At 38.0% G+C, this 23,887-nt stretch overlaps 1 protein-coding gene across 1 annotated transcript in view; it reads left to right on the forward strand.

The window, feature by feature from the left end:
• Window positions 1-23,887, forward strand: part of DKK2 (dickkopf WNT signaling pathway inhibitor 2) — a 155,576-nt gene that overhangs the window by 21,319 nt on the left and 110,370 nt on the right. The window contains exons 4-6 of the mRNA XM_065837078.2: window positions 763-862; window positions 3,418-3,504; window positions 22,609-22,647. Of these exons, the coding sequence (XP_065693150.2) occupies window positions 3,432-3,504; window positions 22,609-22,647 (112 nt within the window). The 5' untranslated portion in view covers window positions 763-862; window positions 3,418-3,431. The remainder of the gene's footprint in view (window positions 1-762; window positions 863-3,417; window positions 3,505-22,608; window positions 22,648-23,887) is intronic.

The following is a 23,887-nucleotide window of genomic DNA, read 5'->3' on the forward strand; positions in this document are numbered from 1 at the left end:
CAAGTGGCTAGTTTTGCACCCACCAGTTGTTTATAGTGTTTGTCCGCTCACCTGTGTAGTCCTGTTGGGAGAGGGCACAACATTTCCACCGAAGCTCTGTTGGTTACTTCCAGAAAGCTGATCTGTGTTTCTGAAAATATGAGATCCTGCCACCCTTGGAGGAAAATTGTCTGCCACCTGTAAAGTAAAAAACACTCTATCTTGCTTAAGAAATAGCACTGGTAGTATTTTCTTTCTCTTCACAGCTACCTGCACTGTATAGTTGTGGTTAATTAATTTGTCTTTATTGCAGTGTGGCTGTGCTTTGCCTATATCCTGTGCGTCCGAACTATATCTTCATTTGATTCTGAATATCGTGCTTTCTTTTTGTTTGGTATTTGATGTTCTTAACTTTTTCTGGGAATATGGTTTGAAAGGGAGGACAAATGCTATTTTATGAGAATCTCTGGTCTCAGGTTAGAAACCGGAATAATCTCTGTACTGCAGACTGACACCTCATTTCTCTAAGTTCCAACAACTTGACTGCTTTATCACTGACTGAAATTACTACAAGTTTTCTATGGAGATCTTTATGGACAAGAAAACTCTAGGGAAGAAATAGAGCATTCTGAACAGGCAATTAAACCTACATTGTCATTATCTAAAATCACTGAGCATGGTTGTGCTAGTGTGAGGTGGTCATTTGACACTATGCAAACAAGATGAACAGGTAGACGTTTACTGAAAACATAGTTATATACTGTCTTTTTACATTATTTTTAGGAGAGGAATATGGTCGGTTGTAGCTTTTGAAGACAAAACAGAAGGCTAATACTATAGACTACATTTGTGCAGTAAACATATCTGTGACCAGAAAGGAAAGGTAAGACTAGCCACAAGCAACTGTCTTAACTGAATTGTAACATGCTTTTGATCAAAATCCCATAAATCTTCATTTTATTCACGGGCAATTGTATTTTGGCTTGCATGAACCTGAAGCCTTCGCATACCTGGGGTTAGGGAAATGGGGTTTCTGTCCCACATTATTCTTGGCCATTGCCACCCACAGTGTGCTGCTACATAAATAAAATCTGAAGAGGTATCCCCAAAAGTTTTGGTGAGTCCATTTAATAAATCATGTACAAAGAAAAAAAATCCCTTAAGGCAAAGGGAAGTGGTAGAGTGGAGTATGTGGGTTCATCTGGTCAGGGTCATGTAAAAATGTGTTCACTCTTCATTTTACATACCCTGTATGTGTTGATATGACATCATTCCCTATCAATCTAGGAATACTGTGTACGCATAACTATGAGTTTGTATGAGATGCAATGTATATCCCATGAGAGAGTGAACAAGACATAATTTAGAGTTGAAACCTGGAGTGATTTATGAAGGTCATTGTCTTATGATTCAGATACTTTCCATATGTTGTTGTAGAAACCCCTTTTTGTGTTGTATGTGTAAAACATGTGTAACAAATTATTTTCTATACAATTTTCCTTCTTTAAAATGTTTTGGTTTTAAAATGATGATGTCTATTTAATCTCCAATCTGCAATATCCCACTGTGTTTTTATTAAAAGAACACTTAAAAGTGGAAGATTTTGAGGTGACTTTGCTAAAGTTTAGTGTGGTTCACAATAAACCTGGAAGTGCTTTTGATGCTAAAACAAACTAGTGCACTGGATTTATGGCTTGACTTCTGTATCATGCTTAGCTGATATGGAGTATTGCCCTGTATCATGCTTCAAGCCCTGAAAGTACTGACCTAGTATGGGAGGAATAGAATAACTTTTCTTTTACCAGCTGTAGCACATTATACTTCTATCTCATTTTATTTTCGAAATTATTTGAAGATGGAACTAGTTACGCTAAAATTATGTGATGGGAACATGATTACTAAAAATATATTACTGTTTGAGGCATTGAAAGACCCCATTTAATTCACTATAATACATAAAATACTTTTATTGCAGGGAGAATTTATTTCACTGGTTGCTTAGGAAGTGAACAGACATTTATTAATCAAATAAATCAACACCACACATGGCAACTTGCCCCAGAAGTACCTGCTGAGGAGAGATGGATGAACAAAGCATGAGGAAAACATTATCTGATCTGTGCTGTGCCTTTCTGTTAGCAATTTTCTAGAATTTATTCATTATTCAGCATTATTCACCAAACAGTGTTTACAGAGTAGTTTGACTTGTAGTTTATTCGGAAGCAATTTGTACTCAGTATTTAAAATGTACTTCAAATGAAGATTATTTGATGTTAATATGGGGATCAAATTTTGGTTTTTGTGTATGATACTTCACTCCAAAAAGTCCGTGGATCACAAACAAGGCCTCTAAGTGTTAGTGTGATGCAAATTAATAACAGCACGAATCATGATATTTCTATAGCTTGACTTCAAACCCTCCATCATGATCTCCACAGACTTTAGTGGTATTCAGAACAAACTCTAGAATAAATTTTTCAGCACTGACATTTGGAACTGCCACTTTAAAATACAGTAGGCATACTTTCTGTACTTCTTGTTTGGAAATCCTTGTTTTGGTGGCTGTGTCTGCCATTAAATGTTTTGCTAGAGTATCAATGAAAAGTGAACTGTGAAGAAGACAACACAAATCCACCTAAAACTAATAGAAGTCGAATATCATTAAGAAATTGTGCACTTTGTTTTCCAGTGACCGTAATTCAGGGTCTGTGTTTTTAGACTCTCTCACCTTCCTATCTTGTAAAGCTTTTAAATGTTCTAGTTGTGAAGTTGTATAAGGTAGCATAAACCCAGCCCATCTACCAAAAGATTACTTTGCAAGTGTTTAAGGCATTTTCAGAAACATGAAACACCATCAGTGCTGAAAAACAGTGAATGGTAATTAGTTCCTTGGTTAAATTAATGGAAAATAAGCAACAATTGCATTTCTTTAGTGTGTTTCTCTCGGCCTGCGGCCATGAAACTGCTGAGTGTGCAGAAGGCTGGGCTGAGCGTGGTGCTGAATAGCACATCAGCAGGACTTTGGACATCCTTTATGGTATCCTGTGCACTCTTCATGTACCAGTGCCCCGTTGTTCTCCAGACCTGCACGCTGTGTGAGTTTGCTGCTGGACAGAGAATTAATGTGGCTGTAAAGCTTTAGCACTCGCTGTAGCCATGAGTGGTTTGCTGCAAGAGCTCTCCAGCAGGTAGGACTGCAAGCTCCTGGGGTCTGCTGTCATTAGTCAGAGCCACCGCTGCTCACTCACTGAGGATTGACAATGTATCTTTTGGGGCTGGAGAAAAATTAGCCAAATAGGTATTTTCTTCATAACCTAAAAGGAAGGACAAACAACTCTTTCCAAGGCAACTGTGGAAGTAGCTTCTACGTGCATAGTATAGAAGGCAAATTTGCTGGGCAGGTTTGTGTTACTCATTTTCATTTTTATGTTTTCACAGAATGAAGTTTATCCATGGATAGGAGACTGAAGCAAGGTGTACGTGGTTCTTCCATTCTCAGAAGAGGATCTGAGGTGAAAACACAAAGTGATAGAATTCTGGCTCTCTGATTGGGAACTGTTTTTACATTGTGGCCATGTCTTACTGTATTACCCTTGCCTACAGGGAAATGGCAGTGAGTTAGTGTTTGTGCTCAGGCACTAGCCTGCTGACCATAGATTAAAGAATTATGAGCATATCAATTGGAAAATTCAAAATTATTCCACAGTTGCTTCTTCCAGCTTTTTTCCAGTGCTTAAAACTATTTATCATCAGCTGCTTTCTGTTGCTTGTAGAACCACTGGAAAATCCTGTCTCAGTCTACTGCTTATTCTCTCAAATGTTAATCATTTTCACTTCTTTGCTCTCACTGGGTGATATGGCTAATTAGAGACATGGGAACTTGTGCATCACAGCCCTGGGAGAGCCTCTTCCAAGCAGAGTCCTTCCTAGGCAAGGACTACTCTCTTCTCATCACTAGTTCGGACTTACCTTCTACCTGATGCTCCTCTGCTTCAACAGGCTCAGTGGAACTTCTCTTTTTCTTGGAGGCACGTGGGCATCCACCAATTTTTCTGACTCTGTAATGTATCTTCTTCATCAGATTAATTCAGTTTCTCAGCAGAAATGAAAGTGGAAAACAAATACATCCTCAGCATGGAGTAATTCCAGTTGTCTCAGCTGGAAAGACGAGAAATTTCTTGAAGGTGCTCTGTTCACTCATGAAACTGGTAACCCAGCCTGAGGCATCATAGTTAGAGATTAATATTAAAGTTGTTCTTTCCAGAAACACAGTTTTGGATAAGTGGTACTCAGCAGAAGTTTGTCCTCAAGAACTGCAATCCATGGAACATACCTAATTTGATCTTTTCTTGGCTTATGTATCATCAATTGTTTACTAAATTCTCATTTCAAAATCTTTGTTAGCCACAATAGTATAGAGAAAGAAACAAAGAACTAGAGGTTCAGATCTAGAGCAAGTTTTGAGGCTTTATAGCACTGACAATTAGGGGGTGGGACATCGTCATTCTTTGAATACTTTTGCTTTGACAGTTTGTTCCTAGAGTGATAAAATAATTTCAGTTGTACAGGCTGGCAGGAGGTCATCTTTTCCAACTCCATGCTTGTATGGATATTTCTACATTCAGAAAGGAAAGTAGCATTTCAGCTTTGACAAATGCCTGCTCGATGCTCCCACTGTGCCTATTGCCCTCCTCTGCAGCAGGTGTTGTGTAAATCCCCGAAATACACTGTTTAGTCACCACTGATGCGGTTTTGCACCACAGGATCTGTGTAAGCTGGGGAAGATGCCCTGGTAGCATCAGCGTCTTCTAATACACAGGGATTAAAAGCAGAGTAATAGCCCATGAAACCGGGGAGATGGAGAATAAATAATAATAAGAAAAGAAGATTTGGGATCAGTGAAGCTAGGTTGGGTATAAGGACAATTATTAGTTCCCTTGGAATGGCGATGATCCAGGAAAGGATGTGATTACTGTTCTTAACATCTTATTCTCAGTAGGAAGCACCTTCCAGAGTTGGGAAGTGCATACCTAACAAATGCATTCAAATATAACAAAATTTTATGCCAATGTGAATGAAATCAGTACAAGGAAATAACTAGTTTATGGACAAGCAGAAGCAGACAGTGCTTTTTATACAAAAGCCAAAAGTGTTACTGAATTGCAGACTTACTTTTTAAATGCTTTTAATCTTTTTTTTTTAAGAAAGTTTTTCAGTTCTCCTATGCCAAGTACAAAATAATTTCGGGTAAGAACATGCTCCTAACTTTTCAGTTTAATCTAGCAAAAGCATGACTTCATTTTACACTATTTAACACTGGGATTTTGACAGTGATTTTATACTACCTACTCTAGTAACTAAAACAGAGTCAGGCAACTCTGATGTTTAGGGCCTAATGTATGATTTGAAGCATTAATAATGCATACCTGATAGACCTTCACTGTCTGTGCAGTCAATGGAGAAAGTAGATGTAGTTCCTCAGGCAAAGGACACTGCACCATGGATGGATATTTCAGAAGCTGTTTGGTTTGTACTTCTCTGTTATCTGAACTAGCAACCAGTGCCTCCCAGTGCTTTTGTTAACCCCTCTCATCTTTCTACATAGATGTTCTGTTTCTTTCAAATAGTAACTAGCGATAAAGAGTTAATTCTATAATAATAGAGACAGCCTAGGAGAATGAAATTAGAAATTTCAGTGAAAAAGGGTGAAGAGGATACAATCTTTCTGTGTCTAAAAATAAAACTTGCAAGCAGAGTCAATGACAAAAACACTGACATGATGGGATTTCTAATGATATTAGATCATTATGGGGCCATCAAGCATCCCTCCTGTCCGAATACTTATGAAGCCCCTGTAATCAAATTTCACCTCTGTGGCCTTGGAAACTAAATAGATTGGGAAGATTGTAAGTGCTATGAAGATACCAAAGGTGAAGTGGCTCCTATGTCATTAGCCATAATAACAAGTGGGATTCCAGCTATACCATAAGTAGTGCATTGAGGCAGTATTGTTCTTGCAAATTGAGATATAAAGAGGGTGTTGGAAAGAATTACGCCTCACCATGTTTTGTGAGTGTCTAAGTACTACGAGAATTTCTGCTGATGGGTGACAGGGCTGAACTGAGGCAAGTGTCTAACTGCTAGATCGCCTGTCTGTCAAAATCCTTCTTTTCTCCTAGCATTGTGTCATTAATTCTGCGTGAGAGCCATTTATGGCCATTACACACTCGTCTTCATAAAGTCTGCTTATTTTTCCAGAAAGTTGTCTATTGTCTGTCACTTCATGTCTGTGTACTTTTAGACCGGAGACACGCAACTATACTTTTATGTCTAACTTTGAAGTACTTGCCCACCATGTACTCTCTCGTGACTTGGAATGGGAGCAACCTGGTATCATGACATTGGACAGTCTGCTTGAAGGGACATGATCTGGATCTTAATTTCCTGGGTGCATTGTGGGCCAAATATATGTTAATGGACCTGCCAGTCCTTTGAAAACAAGTTATTACTTATCATTCTACTTTTAGGGGAAAAAAGAACTAATAACTTTTGCTTTTCCTTTTCTGTGTTCTAGAAAATACACTTAATACTTTTGCCGGGACTTCCTTCATTGATAAATACTGGGCTTGATTATCCCCTGCTTTCCACTCTGTATAGATATTGTCCCTTGTCTTAAGAAGTCATGATATGTTAACATGTCAGAAACAATGGCATTTAAAATATATTTGCCAAAAAAATGGGTCATGGATGGATCATATCTTTTAACTATGCTCAAATCTCCTGCTCAAAAAGGACTTCACCCAGAACCATAATACTGAATTAATGTTATAAATATGATTACAGAATATAAAACCCTCAAAACTAAGTTCAAACAAATGAATGACATGATATATGTCCTATCTCTGAAAGGATATGGAGTAAAAAAAAACCCAAACCCAAACATCTGTGGCCATTGTTTGTTCTTAGTGTACATCACCAGTCGAGAATGGCTTCAGCATACGGAAGGTTCTAAGAATAAGTGTTAATAAATTCCAACTTAAATATAAAGCCTGTACCAAGGAACAAATAGTATGCTATGGTGTGGCATTGAAGCTTCAAGCCTGACACAAATCTCAGAAGCAGACATTCCCAGAACAAATGCTTTTCACCAAATACCAAACAAAAATAACTTTTCAACAGAAGATGTCTCTGGAGCATAAAAGAATACCAGCTCTCTTAGGACAGTGATGCAGAAAGAAGTTAGTAAATACTCATCATATACTCCAGCTTCTTCTGTGAACTCAGTCACTAACTGTCATGCCTGGATGGTGGCTACAAGAGCAAGATTATTTTCATTTTCTCTATGTGACAAATTCCTCTGTTCTCCAGACTAAAGGAAATAAAGCCTTTCACTGCAGCTGGTGTAATAAAATTACAATATTACCCACTTCTAGTCCAGATGAGGCAATCAGAAATGAACACTTTTCCCTTACAGCTGCTGCTGCTTTGATCAAAATTGCTCTGTGTTCTTAGTGACTGTAAATCTGAAAGAAGAATTGTTTTTAGGAGATGGAATAGACATGCATCACCCTCTTTGGTAAGCATTCAAGGCTTTCTGTACTCTAGGGACTGCAAAAATATTTCTGCATATTTTAAGATCTCAGATGTTGATCTTTATTAAAAGGATTTTCCACAGCAAAATCTCCAAGCATATCGTGGATATTATTCAGCCCAAATGAATACATAATGAAGAGTTTGAACAAAGCAAAATCCAGGATTTTTTTGAGAATCTTAATAGACCTCACATTCCAAGGCTGTTACCAGCCCAATCCAGAAAGGAATGAATAATGCTTAAACCATTAAGCTATCAGGGTTTTTGAGGAAGTGTAAAGCATCCATCCTATCTAAGAAAACAATTGCACAGAAATCGTTCCACTGTTAAATAGTGTTAAGCAAGTCCTTTAGTTTATTTGTTTTTATTTTAAGCTAGCAGGGTTTTATCAAGACAGCTTCATTTTTAACTCTGTCATATTATCTACATTATTTCAACATAAGTTAACCTAGAACATTCAGGTAGGTTATATTCAGGGCAAGTGCTGGCACATAGGCTCCATTCCCAGATTAGTCCATTCTTCTAAATAACTGGTGACCATGATCCTCTCTTATGACTACCTGCTACAATAGGACTTGAAGCTGTTTATATGGATCTCTGCCATCTCAGAACAACAACAATTCTGGGCACATGCTATGGCTGAATAAAGGTGGAATCACAATTTGGCAGCAACCTGGAAAAAGGAAGATGAGGAGACTTAGTGCTCTATATAGTCTCATGGATTCATAGTGGGTAGCTTGGATTTCAGGGGGTCCCAACTCAGAAGGAAATTTTAGAGTATTTTGACATAAATCTGCTGTATCACAGGAGATGTACTCACCCAAATATCCCTTTCAAGACTGAATACTTTGTATAATGCAATTGAGACTGAGCAGATTAACTCAAGGCAGAAAAGAGCAATATATGAAGCTCTTGTAGTGACAGCAACCCAAGTAGGTCCTATATTCCTCAGTGATTTGTGAGGCAGAAGAATTTTTCCCACAGAGTCTTTCACAGTCCAAGTTGTGGAAAAAAATGGTTTTATGACATCTGACCTGGAGGTCTCCTTGGTCCTGAGAATACAAATGTTACAAATTTCCTTTTGAGTCCATAACATCAGGTGTGCTTCACATCTCTGCCATGTGCTCATTGGCTTTCTTGGCTATTGCTGGTCACTAGAAGATTATTTTTCTGCATATGAGTCTTGGGATATGAGCTCTACAGTCAGTTTGTACAGATACTATTTTGTTACAGGCTACTACAGGTTTTGGACAGGCTGGGATGATGTGGAGGGGAGCTGAACACTTGATAATAGGTCCTGCTTCACCTGTTTTGACATCTGCCATACCATAGATTGAAGAACAAATGGTTATTATCCCATTATTTTTAACTCAAACTATGATATAGTAATATGTAAGCAGAATATTTGAAAGAGACAACACAAGTAAAGATTTTTATAAAAAGATTAGGCTAAGAAATGTAAGAAAATCTCAAGTATTTTGCACCACAATAAAAACTATGAAGTGTCTTTTTAATTTGAACAGATTGATGTAAGTAGTTAGGAATTCTCTTTCCCTTGATTTTGTGTCTCTCAGGTTGAGCTTCTCAGAAACCAACCCTTCCTGGTGAAATACTGAGGTTTTATAGCTGCTCTTTTTTCTCAAAGTTATTTGAACACATCATGTACTTTCAGTCTCCTCTCTATTCTCTCTCAGCAAGGTCATTGTCTCTAACTTATTTAGGAGGCAGCTTTGAAATTCCTCCCATTAAAGACAGGGGTGTTGGACTAGATGACATTTGAAGGTCCCCTCCAACCCAAACTCTTCTATGATTCTTCTGTGAAACAGCACTTTTCATCTTTTAATAGAACTTACAAAGAAGTTGAGTAAAATAATCAGTAATCTCATCAGTAAGAAACTTTGAAGTCTTATCTTCCTGCTAATTTTCTTTTGAACTTTAAGACCTTGAAAGATTCTGGCTTTGCTGGAACTAATACTGAATCTTCAGCTGAGTTGACCCCAAGCCAATCCTTTATTGTGATCAAAAGTGGGTGACAGTCCTGCTCCTGTTGCATTATTAAAATATACATGGAAGAATGTATAACATAGGGAAATGAAGACTTGTATGTCATGTTGGCAACTGTTGTTCAACTTTGGTTGTCTTCTGGCTTTGCCATTGACATCAGAAGCTCCGGAGAGAGTCCTGAGACCAACCCCCTGGTTGAAGCAAGGTGGGATTTCTGTACATCTGGTACATTTAATGCACTGTTGCCAGATATACTTCATATTCATCGCTAGCAGGCTGTTCTTTTGAGAAGCCAGGGAGAATAAGTTTTGCTTCTCTTTTACACTAAGAAAATTGACATTGAAAATGACGATTAACTACAAGAAAGGAAAATGCATCTGAAGACTTGGGGCAGGCAGACCAGGAACGAGGTTCATCTTGTTCAAACCACTTAATAGACGTTAGCATTATGGTGACTCTGTGTCAGTTGTGACTAATAAATATGGTAAACTGGCCATAAATGGAGGTATGTTTATTTGTTTTGTTGCTTCTGATAGGAATGAATGTTTTTATTTGTGGAGGTGTATGCATATTGTGGAAAGAAATAACAACAGAACTGCCTTACTGTAAGATGTAAACTGTGGACATTGAAGGAATGAGGCAAAACTGATTAAATTGTCTATATGTTGCATAGACTGTACTGTAAGACTGATTTTACGTATTAGAAAAGTGTAGACATTTGTATCTGAGGATGTTTTATGTTTGCTGTGATATTTGAAAAGAGTGTGAAAAAATAGCTTGAACAATTCCGAGTTAATAAAAAAAAAAATAGTTAAAATCCCCAAAGGAAATTTTTTCATAATAATCAACACAATAAAGATTTCAGTCAAAAATTTACAACTGGCAGCAACATCCAATTATAAATGAATAAATCATTCCACAAAACGCACTGTTAAGAGTCTGTGCTGAGACAGCATAACATTATGAGAAGGCTACTTGTTTTTTTTTTTACTTAGCTCCTGCTGCTAATGTAAAACACCCCTTTAGTCTGGCTCAGGAAAATGTCACTGAAACGATGGAAAGCCCAAAGTCAGCTTAGATCAGCTCCAATTTTATACACCAATGTAGTCTCCTATGTTAATGACATGTAGTTAAATGGCTTTGCATGCCGGGCAACTGCACTAGGAGGACACTTATAATTAATGGTAACATCTGCACAAAAATGGTTTTGGGAAAAATCATTAAGGATGATAGATGACATTAGAAACATAGAAAGAAGATAATTACTCATTTCTTAGTGAGCACCTGTGTATCTATAAGGACGTAACTAGTCCTCGCTGCTTAATGTGAGAATATTGCTCAAGTGTTTGTTCACTTTGGAAAAAAAAAAAGTAATTTTCCAGAAATGGCATTTAGGGAAGAATGTTTTACATTGTTTCAAATGAAGGAAATCACAATTTCAATGTGATCTGGAAGGCAAATCCATCCTAGGTGTTAACTGAGATTCAAGAAATGAAATTCTTATGTCAGAAGAGCCTTCAGGATAAGGGGATGTTTATTGCTTGCAAATGGCCATGGAAAACTGAATATATATGCTGACTCAGGAAACTTCAGTCTGTGAAAAAAGAGAACAGGTATTTCCACTGCACGGCAGGTGATGTTTCAATGGTCTAGTCCAAGGATTCTTACTGCGCATGGAGGAACACTTGACCTCTTTCAGGCATCTTTACTTTTAATTTATTCCTTACTTCTTGTATTGCTTTGTATTTCTGCACACTTTTAAATAGTATTTTCCTTTATTCTAGAGCATCTGTTTGAGTCCTGGAGATGCTACTACAATGGCAGTCAGAGACGTACATCAGGGAAATGTGTTCCCTTTTCGTTTTGTGAGGCAGCGAATGACGGGGTAGGCAGTGGTTTCTGTGAGGACAATACTGCTCAAGGTAGCGGATGGAGGTAAAAATCCTGTTATGTTGTTACTGTAGTCGCCAACCCGGATGCATCCCTGGCTATTTGGTGCAGGCACACTGCTGTATGCTTTGTAGAAGAAAATTGAAGCTTGTCCCAGTGGCCAAAGGCAGACGGAAGACAAGAATTGAAGCGTTGTTCTTGGTTAAGGAAAAAGAATGGCCTCTGAGTTGGCTTGAGGTACCTGCTGCCTACATGTGCCTCTCAGAAGTACATACAGAGACAACAGGAATTTGCAGAAAGCGAGAGATGGATGGGATAGTAAAAAGCTCATGGCACAGCTGCTGCCTTTCCTCTGACTTGCCTGTGGAAGGACAAGCTGGCTGCTGCATTTGTGGGAGGATTTCTGGGGTAGTGGCAGTTACTGGGAACATTGCTGAGACACATGATCCTGCACATGAAAACTGGGAAAGTATAGGGTAATCTGTGCAATACATGTATGTAGATGATGTTATCTTACATATGTAAAAACATGTATTTGAAAATGTCTTGTTAATGTCTTCATAGACTTTAGATTTTAACCTAATTTTGCAGGTGAAGGAAGAGAAGTTTGGAAATTTTCTTTTTTTTTTTTTTTTTTCTGTCAGGACATCTAAAGAGCAAAGGAAACAGAGGCTTTCTCAGATGAGCCAGAGAAGGAAGAGTTGTCATCATTCTCCTTTTGCCAAATAGCTCTCAGGGTAAGGAATGCTTTGAAGATATTTTCTCCTGCAAACGTGATGTAACCAGGAAGCTGAAGTAGGCTGACCAAGTTACAAACAAAGAGCTCTAAGAAACTCTGGAGGTTTCTGAACCGTAAGAGTATTGTGATACCTCCCATCAGGTAATACTGGAAGACTACCTTCTCACTGTGACCTGCTTAACCCTTTAACTCAGTCTCTACACTGTTGGGAATGGCTGACTCCCAGAACTTGGGCATTTGGGTTAGGAAAGGGGGAAAATACCTTAGTCTGAACATGCAAAGAGCATCTAAAATATTTACAGGACAGCAACCAATGCCCTGCAGGGCATCTTTTGGGTAAGCCTGAATAGGTTTCAGCTGGGAAGGGGGACCAGGTGTTCCCCATCTCATTTCACAGCTTTCAGCTGTGAGCAGCTGCAGCCAGCAGTGTGGTGTGGAAGCTGAGTTGTGAGGAGAGGCTTCATGAGCATGCTGAGAGAGGTTTGTTGGGGTTTATTTTTGCTTTGGTTTACTTCTGTGATTCTTGGGGGGTGACAGAAAGGTGCCTGTGTTTTTTTTGTACCATGAAACTGAATTAAAAAGTTGTCTTTGAGACTTAATCCAGCAGGATGGCACGAAAAGGGACTGAACTTGGGCTTTTCTGTGTTTGGGTTCTGTCTTATTACATCTGTGTGAATTATTTGGGCCTTTCCAATGTTTAGACAGAACGCAGAGGGGAAGTTAGCCAGACGTTACATTGTATTTCCCTTCTAACCACATGTTTTGTCATTTTTTAAGTGATTGACTGGACAGAGTTTAAAGAGAATGCATTAATATTTAACTGTGTGGCAACAAATAATTGATGTTTTTAAAGTTTTCTTTAATTCAGACCACTCTGGAGCTCTCTAGCCTAGTTTATTTTTGATTATAGAAATTCACTTCAGTTAAATCATTCCTTTATCAGCATGATCTGCCCACATTTGGTTAGACTAAATAACTCTAGCAACCACAGTGTTTTTTCCAATTTCTTTGAATCAAAGTTACACTAAGAAAAAAAAAACACAACACACCAAGTTTTGCTGAAATTAGGCTGGATCTCATTAATACAGAAAAACTTACATTAAGGAGTCTTTATGGTAGTCACAGCTTCAGCTCAGTTTTGAGAGAAGACTCTTGATTCTTTAGTTTTCCACTTGCAGTTCTGTGTATGCCCATGACCTGGAAGATTCTACCTGCTCTGTCCTTTTATCATTCTCTTGATCAGCTGTGTCCATTAGTTCTTTGGGTGCTTTACAATGCTGTATCTTTTGGTGGGTAAAACTAACAGGTCAGAAATGAGAAAAATCTGTCTTATTTTGTCAAACAGCCACATTTATGTTATTGATGCGTCTGCTTTTACTGAATGGCTTCATACTGCTGCGTAAGACATGTTATGTTTGTTTTATGAATCCTTCGCTGGGCTTGTCTGATCTTACAAGTAAGATGCCACCAAGCACTGGGGAGGTATTAGGGAGGAGGGGGAAAGTTGCACAGGTTGAATAATAGGGTGGTCTTTAGGTTTTTTGACACTGTGATATTTTTTTAGCGAATGACTCCAACAATAGAAAGGGAGGTGCAAGTTGATTCAAGGCCATTTTATGTACAGCTCTTCAATAAAGAACTGGTAAAAGATATTATGGCCAGTGATAAGGACCTTTGAGTGGCACTGAAAAGGTTTTTCAAATGTACCCGTAACACTACAGTCCTGCGTACCACCCCAATATGTAAAAAGGTGCTAAAAGCATTCTGTAGGTTTATAGGGATATTTTTCAAATCCAGGTTATATCCTGAATCTCTTTGCTCCTGCCAGTAATTGCATTCAAGTATTGTGATGGTTTTACAGAGCTGTGTCTTGGCTTTTAAAAACAACAGCCTGATGTGATAAGTCAGAGCATCCCCATGCCCATGTATTTAGTAGCGCATTTCCTTCTAAAGTGTTTTTCTATAATAGTTCTTGGTAAATAAGCATATTGTCTGTGTTCTGTTCTTCACAAATCTCACCTGTTTTATTGATGTATTTGATCAGTTCCTGTGTAAGACTGTATTCCTAACTTAGATCCCATGTGTTTCTCCTGCTGATGGTCCTAATCTTGTCACTGGAGAAATATAGAGACATTTTTACTGCTTCATGGGACTGCAGATCATATACTATATTGAAATTATTCCTCTGCCTTACTTTGTAACTCTGGTTCCTGCTTTAGCTAATGAATAAACTGGCTAAAATACTGAATTAATACACTCTGCCAATTGTTAACATATATTCCAGGTGAGAAAGAAGCGTTAATGTATTTGAGACTGTGTCTATAGTGTATCAGTATATCAGTAGCTCAAATTCAGGAACTCACCATTAAAAAATTATTTATGAAGACTTCAAGTTCACTTATCTTTATGGACTGCTGCTTCAGCATAAGTAATCCTTGTCATAGTGCTGAACCTCCGAGGTTGGTGCCCAGAGAGAGGGAAACTTAAGATGAATAGTATTCAAAAGAACATACTATATTGTGTATTCCTAGGTACAGTCCTCTTATCTCTCCTTAATTCTTTTAATGTAGATAACAGGTTGGAAAAAGGAATACGAAAGATCATGCTGAGACCTCATGTTTTGCAGACGTTGGCTCTGCCTTAGGTTAACAGTGTAATGTGGCCTGTTACTCTGGAAATAAATTCTGCCCTCTTGCAAAGCAGTCCTACATCATGTTTGCCTGATGTATTACTGTGTGAGAAATGCATAAAGTGCAGTTTTCTTCCTGGTAGTCTTAGCATTTCTAAGAGATGCCCAGTTCAGGTTTAGGAAGGAGAAATCCCTGTATTCAAGGAAATGAACTGCAGTATGGGAATGCTGCTTGTGCCCATCAGTACACAAAGGGTGTGTTGTGGTTCTACTGGGCTTGATCGAAAGAGCAGCTTTTCACAGGTGACCCAGCTCTGAGTCTAAACTGATGGCTCTTATAAGAACACACCTGGCATCTGTACAGCATTGCTCTGAAGTTTTTCTCCTTTGTTAAAGTGATCAAAATTATTATTCTTTAGTTCTAATGTAAATATACCTACATTCTTTCTTTGTTTGCATGAAACTCATGTTAGTTTCACAACTACCACCCATATTGCTGCACATTAGAGCTCTGAATCCTCTTGTTCACTGCACCCACTTTCCCAAATGAAGTATCTGGATCCAGATTTGGATCTAAAAGTCCATGGCTCAGAGTCACAAATTTGAACCCTAAATCCATATATATATATGTATATATATATATATGTATGAGTTTATGTAATTCTATATAGGTGCATGCAATTCTCAAACTATAGGAGGAAAATACTAAAACAATCTGTATCTTCAGATAGATTTGTATGCCCTCCTGTGATCAGAGGAATGATTACAGCCCATGACATGTCTAAACTGATTAACACATGCACAGCAGAGTGGACTTTAGCTGCTGAATATATGCTGGGGTTTTGTCGGTGTGCTGTATCGTTATGCTTTGCTACCCTGGCTAGGATAAAGCTGGCTGCTTCAGGGACATCTAAAACACATCTGTCACAACACAGTATTGACATGTAGTTTTGAAGTTTCTATGTTATAAACTCTTAATATTGTATTAATCCTTACAACACTGAACACTGGACTTATCCTTGAGGTTCAGTGCTTTTAATGTTCCCCCCTACAAATAATTTGATCTGTCTTCAAGATATTTGCTCTTCCTCTGTCTCATGAATAACTGTTACTATGCGTTCCATCTTTAAGATACCAGTTCTCACTGCTGTGGTGCTGACCCTTTCCTTTGACTCTCTCCATCACACAGTCCTTTAGAATATGTCATCCGTTTTCTATGTGCCAGCCATGTGGAAATCACCTGAAGCAGTTAGGATGAAGTGCTTCAAACAAAAGAGATAAATTGCTTTGTTTTATGTTGGTTGTTGTTCCTCATAACCAATGGTTTCCTATCTAAGAAAACATTTTTCTAGGACAGTTTTGAACAAGTTCTAATTATGGACTTAGCTGGAAAAAATTTGATGTTATCTTAGACCATCTTTCTTCCTTACATTTTTTTATCTCAGCCCATCAAGAATTAAACATGTTCAAGGGGGTGGAAGAACATACTAAGATAAAAGCAATGAAACATGGGAGTTTGGCCAAACAATTTCCAAGACAGATCATGATGGCTTTGTATTTATTACATGGAAATTCCAGAGAGGGCAAGGAACTCAGTGTTGGAAAAAAAGAGAACCATAACTGGGAATAGTGGAGTTGAAAAATTCAAGCCAAAATATCTGGGTGGAGAAAAACTTCCTGATGGTGAGATATATTATACTGTGGAATAGTTTCTCCTGATTAAACCCCGTCATTTGAGGTTTCCTTTTTTTTTTTTTAATAATGGTTGTAAAAAATAGAATGTGTATGGAAGAAATCTTGCACAATTGGGGATACATTGACCTGAGTTCCAACCTGTTCTGAAATTTTATAGCATATTTACAAAATAAAAAATTAAATATTGTTGTTGTGATTTATCACTTACTTTGTAGATGTTTAGGGGTTCCAGGTTGCATCAAACCTGCGTAACACTCAAGCACAAACAGCATCCTTTTCTTTACACCATGCACTGGTTTTCTTTTAAGTAACTGAAGGTATAGTTTCATATGCCTATAGATAGAACTTTCAGCAAAATGCTGAAGAAAAAAAAATACTATTAAGGATTAAATTTCTGCCTTTTGGAAAGTTGTAACAGGTCCAATTATGGAGTCTTGGAGAGAGGAAGAGCTGATTGCCTTTATCCAGAATACTCTACATCTTATGGCTCATGTTTGGAATACTTTCTTTTGTATTGCTGGTCCTTTATTCTGTCAAGGTTTAAACACTGATAAAAATGCGTATTATTTTGTGCTCAAATAGGATGCTTAAAACAATAAGAAGCAGGTTTATTTTACTGTTTGTTTTGTTTTTTTTAAGATACCATCAGTCTTTTCCTTAAGATACCATCTTTTCTCTTCTTCCTCTGCAAAGGACTTTTGTGCTGCCTATCTGACTTGGCTTTCCTGAAGAGCTTGGCACCTCACGTGTATTAACCCATCTACTGATCTGGATGCTGAAGTGAGAACTAGTTTCTGCATTTTAACGTGAGGGCTTTATTCCATGAGGAAAACAAACAAAAAAGACACCTGCACATAAACATCAGTAGTATTCTCTTTCTGAAGATTTGGTTCAGGAAAACAAAAGAAAATAAGTAGCTGTCATGGAAAGAATAGGATTGACATTTATAGTAAGGAAAAACAGTTTCTGTGTCCACATGTTGTGGGTTATATTTTTCTTTTTCCTCTCAGAGGCATGACTTTCATGCTACATACTGTAAGCAGTGCAACCTCACTAACAAACCACATTTTGGAATTAATCTAGGAATTCCTTCTCCAGTGTCATTTACAATAGGAGTAAAACACATTAATCTCAAGCTGAAATTGGCATTGCTTCCTCAAAAATATTTTTATTTTCCTTTGGACCTCCATGAAAGTCAAGTTTATGGACTAATGAACTCCAGGAAGGAGCTGGAGCTCATTTACTATTTGAATAGTACAAAACCTTTCATAATAGGTTGCCATTATTCAGTGTGCATCAAAATGGAACTGTTGTAGAACTGCTTTTTTATAAATAGTTCAGTTGTTTGTTACCACAAGAAGAAGAGATTAATTTACAAATCGTTCATCTTTCCTGTTCACAATTCCAGAACCACTAGTCCACTTGTCTCTAGCTACTGTGTGCCATTACTGAGCAGGCTGCCAGGAAGGGAATCGTAATGAAATAGTGTGTCCCTCTATTAACAGTGGCAGATCAAATGGAAAGTATTACTAAGAAAACATTTCACAACCATTGTTCTCCAGAACACACAAGTGCGATTAGGAGCAAACCCAGAGTCATCCTCTCTGCTGCCTGTTGTAGGGTGTAGGTATTTGAAACAACCTGCTTAGGGTAAGACGAAATCCATACAGAGTTTAGCCCACTGTTACAAAATACAGAGCAGCCAGCCTGGAACTTTTTGGTTCCCAATGCTTTATTAATTACCATGCAGCCTTTAGTACGTTTGTCCTCCCAAGCATGCCTAGAGATAATGAGGTGTTATTTTTGATACTTAATCTCATTAAGAAGGTGAAGAGGTGCAGAGAGGTCATGAGAGACTAGGAGAGCAGGGAATGGGACCAAAGTAATTCTAAGAGTGGTAGCTCAGAGCCATATCAGTTTCACTCCTTGGCTGTCTTCTCTTTTCTCCCTGTAGGAGAAAGTGGCAGCACAGATGTGAGGACTTGGGTACCCTGCACTTAGGTAAAGCTGCAGATTGGTGTGATCCATAACTAAACCGACTTGAAAAATGAACCCACAATGTGTGGAATAATGGGCCTGGTTCTTCTAGGATGGTCTAGCCCTGTGAACCGATAACAGTGGTCCCTTAGGGAGGTTATTTCCAGAAGCTCTTTCGCTGTATAGCTTGGCTACTGTAATATTCTATGGTAGCTCTGATAATAGTGCAGGAGGCAATATGCAAGTTATGCACAATAATTTTTAAATGCCAAATTCATACCTGCAGCATTCATAGGCTGTCACAGAGACACATTAAGGCTTCAAAGAGAGGGAAAGTCAAAGGATTGTATTGTAGCACAGTGGTACAAAGGCTATTCAGCTTCAGAGCCAGGAGGAGACCTTTTCTGCTTCTTGGATTCTCTTCTAGACACTGCTTCCTCTTACATAAAATATAGCAATGTTAGTTTTTACCCTTTGAATACAATTTCTAAAACATGGACTTAAGGAAGAAAGTAAAGATTTTATGCCTGTGAAATGAAAATCGAGAGTCTAAACTTCTGCCACTATAGCCATTGACTCAGGAGCTGCTCTGCTCCTCTGCCCTTTTCCAATTTCACATGCCTTTCATCTTTCGTCTCATTCCAGCTTTCAGGATGGTGGTCCTTTCTCCTACTTCAGATTCTCTCCTCTCTGCTGGAACTGAAGCTGTAGCGGAAAAAAGAGCCTGAATAGTCAGTGGGAAGGATCTTGAGTTCATTAAAAAGGACAACTTGTTGCCTCTTTTATTTTGTTCTTTCTTACTGTAGCTGCCTACTTTAGAACTTTCAAACATGAGTGTAGACAGTTTTGGGATGACTTTATTGTTCCTTGGTTGCATATATGAAACTTTGCATGTGTGGTATTGTATGCTGTACAGACCCCAAATGGAAAACATGGAAGTAGTGCTTCAAGTAATTTAAGAGTCTTCTGGTGTTCTATGAAGAGTTTCGGAAGATAAATGGCCAATTCATATGTTTCAGAACTTTACAAGCTAGAGCTAAGCATGTCTTTCCCACTGTCACGTTTGTCTCTCATTTCTCTTTGTGGATTTTCACTCATCAGAGTGTGAACTGCTTAATATGAATTTTAAAATTAATGAGGTGACCTTATTTTCTTGGTTGGATATCTTTGGGCAGTTATATGAGCCTACAAATAAATCCTATAGGTAGAAAAGGTAACTTAGAATATTTTTGTAGATGAAAATATATGTCTGCGAATACCCATGTGCAACATACAATGTGATGAAAAAGTCAAAACAGTGCCCACATGAGGTTTTACAACAACATGATACCAGAGTTTTTTCTTCTATTGTTTGAATAGTTTGAATCTCTTATCCTTTGTTGTTTGTTTTTTTTTTTAATAGTATTACATAATTTCATGAAAGAACAAGAATCCATTTGCATTTTTAAGAAACTGTTTTAATCTGCAGTACAGAAAATGACCAGGTTTACTGTCCTTTTAGTTGAAAAAAAAATAATCTATTAATAATTTTCTTGTTCTAAGGCTCCCTGGGTCAAATGACCTTGATTACTCCAGTGACTAGATCCATAACTGCCTGTATATTTTTTTAATTCATTTGACTAATTCATATTATTATGTTGGATAAAATGATATTACAGTTTGATTGAACACCACCATAAGTGTGTGGAAATTACAATTTCTTTTTTTTTTTTTCTTAAATAGTCTCTTAGCACTATAGTGCTTGCCTACCTTTACCCCTTGAATGCTTTTATTAATCTACAGCGAACAGCTTACATATGGAATACACCTTGAATATATTTTAAAACACCTGGTCCCTGATGGAAGACTCTAGATATACTTTGCTGTTCAAAGTACATAATTTTTATCAGTGCCACTGCCAATTAAAACTAGTAATGATTCATCCAAAGATTTTTAGGAAAATAAAGACATTGCAATGGCTTAACTCCAAAAGTTTTCATTTTCCTGGCAACTGTTGTTTCGCTCCATTTCCTTTTTTCAAAGAACGTTCTATGTGCAAATATAACACTTGGAGATTCAGGAAGAAGTGAAACCTCACTTATTAAGAATGTCTCTACTTTTCCATTAAAAAATGCTATATTCAGAACAAAATCTACTTGGATGAGAATACATCAGAGCATATGATTAATGAAAAGCCAAGAACAAATGTGGGTGCTTCCCTGAGTGTAGGGAATGAGTCTAATGCACTTATCTGATGTTTCCCTCCTCTTTATCTCCTGGGACTTGAATATTATTGTTCACAAATCTCAGTTCTTCTATTTGATTATTGCAATGGTAATTGTCCAGGAATTGAACAGGGGACCGTTTATCTTGTGCGTTGCTGGTTTTTTTTGTTATATAATTACTCCAGGGAGACTTGTTGAAAGTGGTGTGAGTTTTCTAGTCTCATTGTGATTCTGGGAATACTGTGAATGGGCTGCAGATGCTGAAGAACTGCAGCTAGAGTTCTTCAGCAGGGCAGGATTGCTCCTTGGGTGCAGGGTTCTACCCAGGCTTCCTGGGTAGGAAGGTTTGATCAGTGGTAGCAGAGCCACTTCTTTCTTGTAGTCTTGCAGGTATTGAAGTATGATGTGTTTGGGGAAAACACAATGTGGTGGTGACAGGCAAATATCAACTTCAGGCAAGATACCAGTCTGGGTGTGCCAGGAGGGTCTTGGGAGTATCAGCTGGGTCATCCTACTGATGACAAGCAAGGGGCTTAGTTCTTATTGGTGGTCATTTCCAATCGAAATGATTCCATGATTCTAGGGTTAGCTCTATTTAAAGCATTTGTTACAGACCCAGACAGTTCTTTAAAACCTTCAGAGATGGAAATGTGCGACTGTTTTAACCCGTCTCAGCTGTATGTGCTATCCTCCTGGCTCATGGAAAAACAACCTCGTAGGTCAGGTATTATTCACAACTATAGATGCCAGTGAGCTTTCTTATTCTGGTCTGCACTTGTCAGAATTCAATTTTCATTTGCTTTTCATCAATCACACTGTAGAGCAGGTTTTCTCTACCTAGGGATGAATCTTTCCACTGGAAAGTTTTCCTGTGTCTTGAAAGGCATTGATGCAATTGTCAGCAAAGATACTACTGAGCTAAATACACTTCTTAATGAACTGGCTTGTTACTAATACCTGTATTCTGCAGTTCAGTTTTCAGTCATGTTTGTGACCAAAATTTCAATTGCATCCACTCTACGAACCTGGATGTCCAGCTGTATATCTGGGTATATATTTTCCTCGGAATATTCTGTTGATATGCCTGTGAAAAATAGGATCGTTAAGGACTGTAGAAATTTGAACAAATGATGATAGAAAACTATAAAGGAAATGTAAAACAATGTAAAAGGCTTGGTAGTTTGTACAATGTGGGGTGGGTTGTGCAGATCTGCATTTGAGTTTGAACAGTTGGTGTTTAAACCAAGACTACAAGAATTATTCTACCAGCACATTTCTACAAAGAATTTTTATTGTATGTGAAACATCTGTCAGGGTAAAAACACAAACCAAGCAAGTAAACAAACCAATTTCTGTTGCTTGTGTGGCCACAGATAGGGCAGTGGACTAGAGTCCTATAGCATAAAAAGACCCATAATTTTCCTGTTATTATTTCTAGCTTGTTGGTCTTCTGTATTAATTAAGATGGCAGAAAAAGAACACAGCATGGCACCACCAATCTTCTGCACAGAATTCATTAGGTGAAAATGCTCAAATTGTAATAAAAACTTATTAGGCTCCATCATTCTGTCAACAGTGCAGTACTGAGAAAGAGCTCTTTTTACAAGAAAGTTTGGAAGATCTGAGAGTGCTCCATGTGAAGACTGAGTGAAAGAGATGGAACTGGAAATGCTTATCTGAGGATACTGGTCGATCATGTCTTTAGCTCTATTGGCTTTGTCCACCATGGCAGTGTTTGCCTACAGATGACAACACACTTCTGTAGCTGTTCTAGAATAATCTGGACAGAAGCAGTACAATAAATTGGAAATAGATCAATAGCAAGACATGTTTAGCCATTGAATGCTTTGTGTAGCAGTCAAGTCAGGTGTCTGACATGGTGACATTTTTGTTTCAACAGGAAAGGAAACAACACCTGGAAACCAAGTGACAGATGGTGGTGAGTTACCTTTTTTTAATTTTTTTTTGTCTATAATGACAGTTTTTCTTTGTCTTTTTGCTTCTTTGACGTGAGCTTTGCATTGTAAATTGATTTTAGAACAATTTCATTAGGGGTAGCATTCTGGATAGGAGCCTCTTCCACCAGATTAACATCCCTTATATTTAGAAATCATGAGTAAGTTTTATAATCTCTGGTGTTTTATCACAGGGTATTGCACACTGTTTTGCTAAATGGGACAATGTAGGAACAGTCCAGGCTGTGTTAAATGTAAAATGCATGACCAGCTGAAAGGTCCATAAGGAGGTGATCAGGTTGAAAACAGAAGAGACAAGAATGTGACTTGAGTGTACAAACTACCCAGGCCTACTTTCACAGCTATGTGAAGTACATATCAAGTATCCCAAAGCAGCAATGGACTTTGCTCCTCCTGTCAGGTGCTGTGACTTCTCTTCCTGCTAAAATTGCTTAAGTGTTGGTGTTCCGCATGTTTTGTTACAGATTCTGATGCATTGAAGTGTTTTCTTTGAATCTAGCAAAGGAAGATCACTCAGGCAAAGACTTCCAGAAATAATTTGGGGTGTTACTCTGCTTTTGGAGATGCTTGCTTGGCAGACTGGGTTTGATGCTAGTTTGAGGGAGAGCTTTTTCATGCTAGTTTTATGATGTTCAAGGTTAAGTATTTTTCTTGCTTGATTTTTCATGCATGCTTTAAGTATGTCACAATAAACACTTTACAATAAATGGTCATCTTTGAAAGTTATGACTTAAAATAGTATACTAACACACAGGGTTATGTTCTTGCTAGTCCTGTAATGTAAGTAGCCATAATTTTGAATCCTTAATAGCATTTGTTTCAATTTTTTTAAAAAAAAAGCAACTCAGTAATATCACAGGGCTGCTATTTCTCAAAATAAGTATGGTATTTACTTAGGGCTAAAATATCAGAGACGTATTATTTGGGTGAGGTCTCATGGGGAACCTTTGCTAACATCTCGGTCCCTAGACAAATTGTTCAACAAAGGATCTTTCTTATAGGAGGTTCTCCCTTGTATTCAGGGAAAAATCTGTCCCTGAGGTCAGTGGCAAATTTACCTCAGGGAGAAAATACAGGGTTACATACCAGTATGTGTCGCTCTTGGATCATTTTCAAGCCTGGAGTTATCCCTGATCGCTTGATCCTTCTTTCTCCATCTTTATATGCGACCATGATGTCATATGGTGTGGAATATCCCTCTGG

This window comes from Patagioenas fasciata, chromosome 4 (assembly GCF_037038585.1).
Source record: "Patagioenas fasciata isolate bPatFas1 chromosome 4, bPatFas1.hap1, whole genome shotgun sequence".
NCBI lineage: Eukaryota > Metazoa > Chordata > Aves > Columbiformes > Columbidae > Patagioenas > Patagioenas fasciata.